General features: G+C 52.9%; 1 protein-coding gene across 1 annotated transcript in view; it reads right to left on the reverse strand.

Annotated features, from left to right (window-relative positions):
* Positions 1 to 8: 8 nt before the first annotated feature.
* Positions 9 to 1,468, reverse strand: part of ccdc14 (coiled-coil domain containing 14) — a gene marked incomplete at its 5' end in the record, with an annotated part of 5,713 nt that continues 4,253 nt past the window's right edge. The window contains 2 exon segments of the mRNA XM_013999578.1: positions 9 to 439; positions 596 to 659. Coding sequence (XP_013855032.1) covers positions 94 to 439; positions 596 to 659 — 410 coding nt within the window.

Raw genomic sequence — 1,468 nt, forward strand, 5'->3', positions numbered from 1 at the left:
CAGTTGGAGGGTTCAGTTCTTCAGGTCCAGTTGGAGGGTTCAGTTCTTCAGGTCCAGTTGGAGGGTTCAGTTCTTCAGGTCCAGTTGGAGGGTTCAGTTCTTCAGGTCCAGTTGGAGGGTTCTCTGCAGGCTGGCGATGCTGGCGTCCAGAGCAGCCAGACCATCTTCAAATGCCTCCTGGTCTCTGGTGTTGAAGGTCCAGCTGGACCTGGTGGTCCAGTCAGAGCACACAGAGTCCACCCCGGACTGTCTCCATGGCTGGATGTCCACTGACTGGGCCTGATCAGGGTTCTGTATGGGTTCCATCGGACTCAGAGACATTAGGTACTGCTGGATCCGGTCACAGGGGGGTGCTGCTGGATCTGTTTTGGAACCGGTTTGTTTTGTGAGTCTAGGTAGGTTCTGAACCGGAGGACAGTCTGATGAGGTCTGACAGAGCCTGAAAGACAAGAGACCAGACCAAATGTCCACAAACATCAGTAACACATCTGTCCTCTTCAAATTCTGATCTGCTGGACCCTCCAGATCCAACACAGACTGGTTCAAGAGAAGTCCTGCTCCAGAGGTCCAGGACWGTCTGAGATGTTGGACTGACCCCTGCAAAGTGTCCTGCTGCTGTCTCTCACTCAGCTGCAGCTGACGTTTGGTCTCCTCCAACTCTGAACAGAGAAAAACATCACTGACTTGGTGCTAAAGCTAACTGTTGTTAGCAACATAACATCACTACAGCTAACTGAAGTTAGCAACATGGTAAAGCAATCATGACTCAGTTCATTTACCAGATACGGTGCTAAAATTAGGATAACAGTTCTTATCACATCCTCTGAGTGCTATGTTCAAACATTTATTCTACATTTAAATAAATACTTTATCTTCTCCCTGGGCTGCCACCTTATCGTGGTGGAGAGGTTTGAGTGTCCCARTGATCCTAGGAGCTATGTTGTCGGKGGCTTTATGCCCCTGGTAGGGTCACCCAAGGCAAACAGGTCCTAGGTGAGGGATCAGACAAAGWGCAGCCCAGTGACCCCATATGATGAGTRCTACAGATGGACTGAGTGCTCCCTCGYCCGGACGCRGGTCACCAGGGCCCCAATCTGSAGCCAGGTCTGGAGGTGGAGCATGTTGGCGAGCGCCTGGTGGTCATGCTTTCGCCCATGGAGTCCAGTCGGGCACAGTCCAAAGAGGAGAYGTGGGTCCCCCTTCCCATGGGCTCACCACCTGTGGGAGGGGCCGTAGGGGTCGGGTGCARTGTGTGTTAGGCAGTGGTCGAAGGCGAGGACCTTGGCGGTCTGAACCTCGGCTACAGAAGCTGGCTCTAGAGACGTAGAATGTCACCTCTCTGGTGGGGAAGGAGCCTGAGCTGGTGTGTGAGGTTGAGAGGTTCCGACTAGATACAGTTGTACTCACCTCAATGCACCGCTCTGGCTCTGGAACCAGTCTCCTCCAGAGGAGTTGGACACTCTTCCAC

Source organism: Austrofundulus limnaeus, unplaced genomic scaffold, assembly GCF_001266775.1.
Source record: "Austrofundulus limnaeus strain Quisiro unplaced genomic scaffold, Austrofundulus_limnaeus-1.0 Scaffold2357, whole genome shotgun sequence".
NCBI lineage: Eukaryota > Metazoa > Chordata > Actinopteri > Cyprinodontiformes > Rivulidae > Austrofundulus > Austrofundulus limnaeus.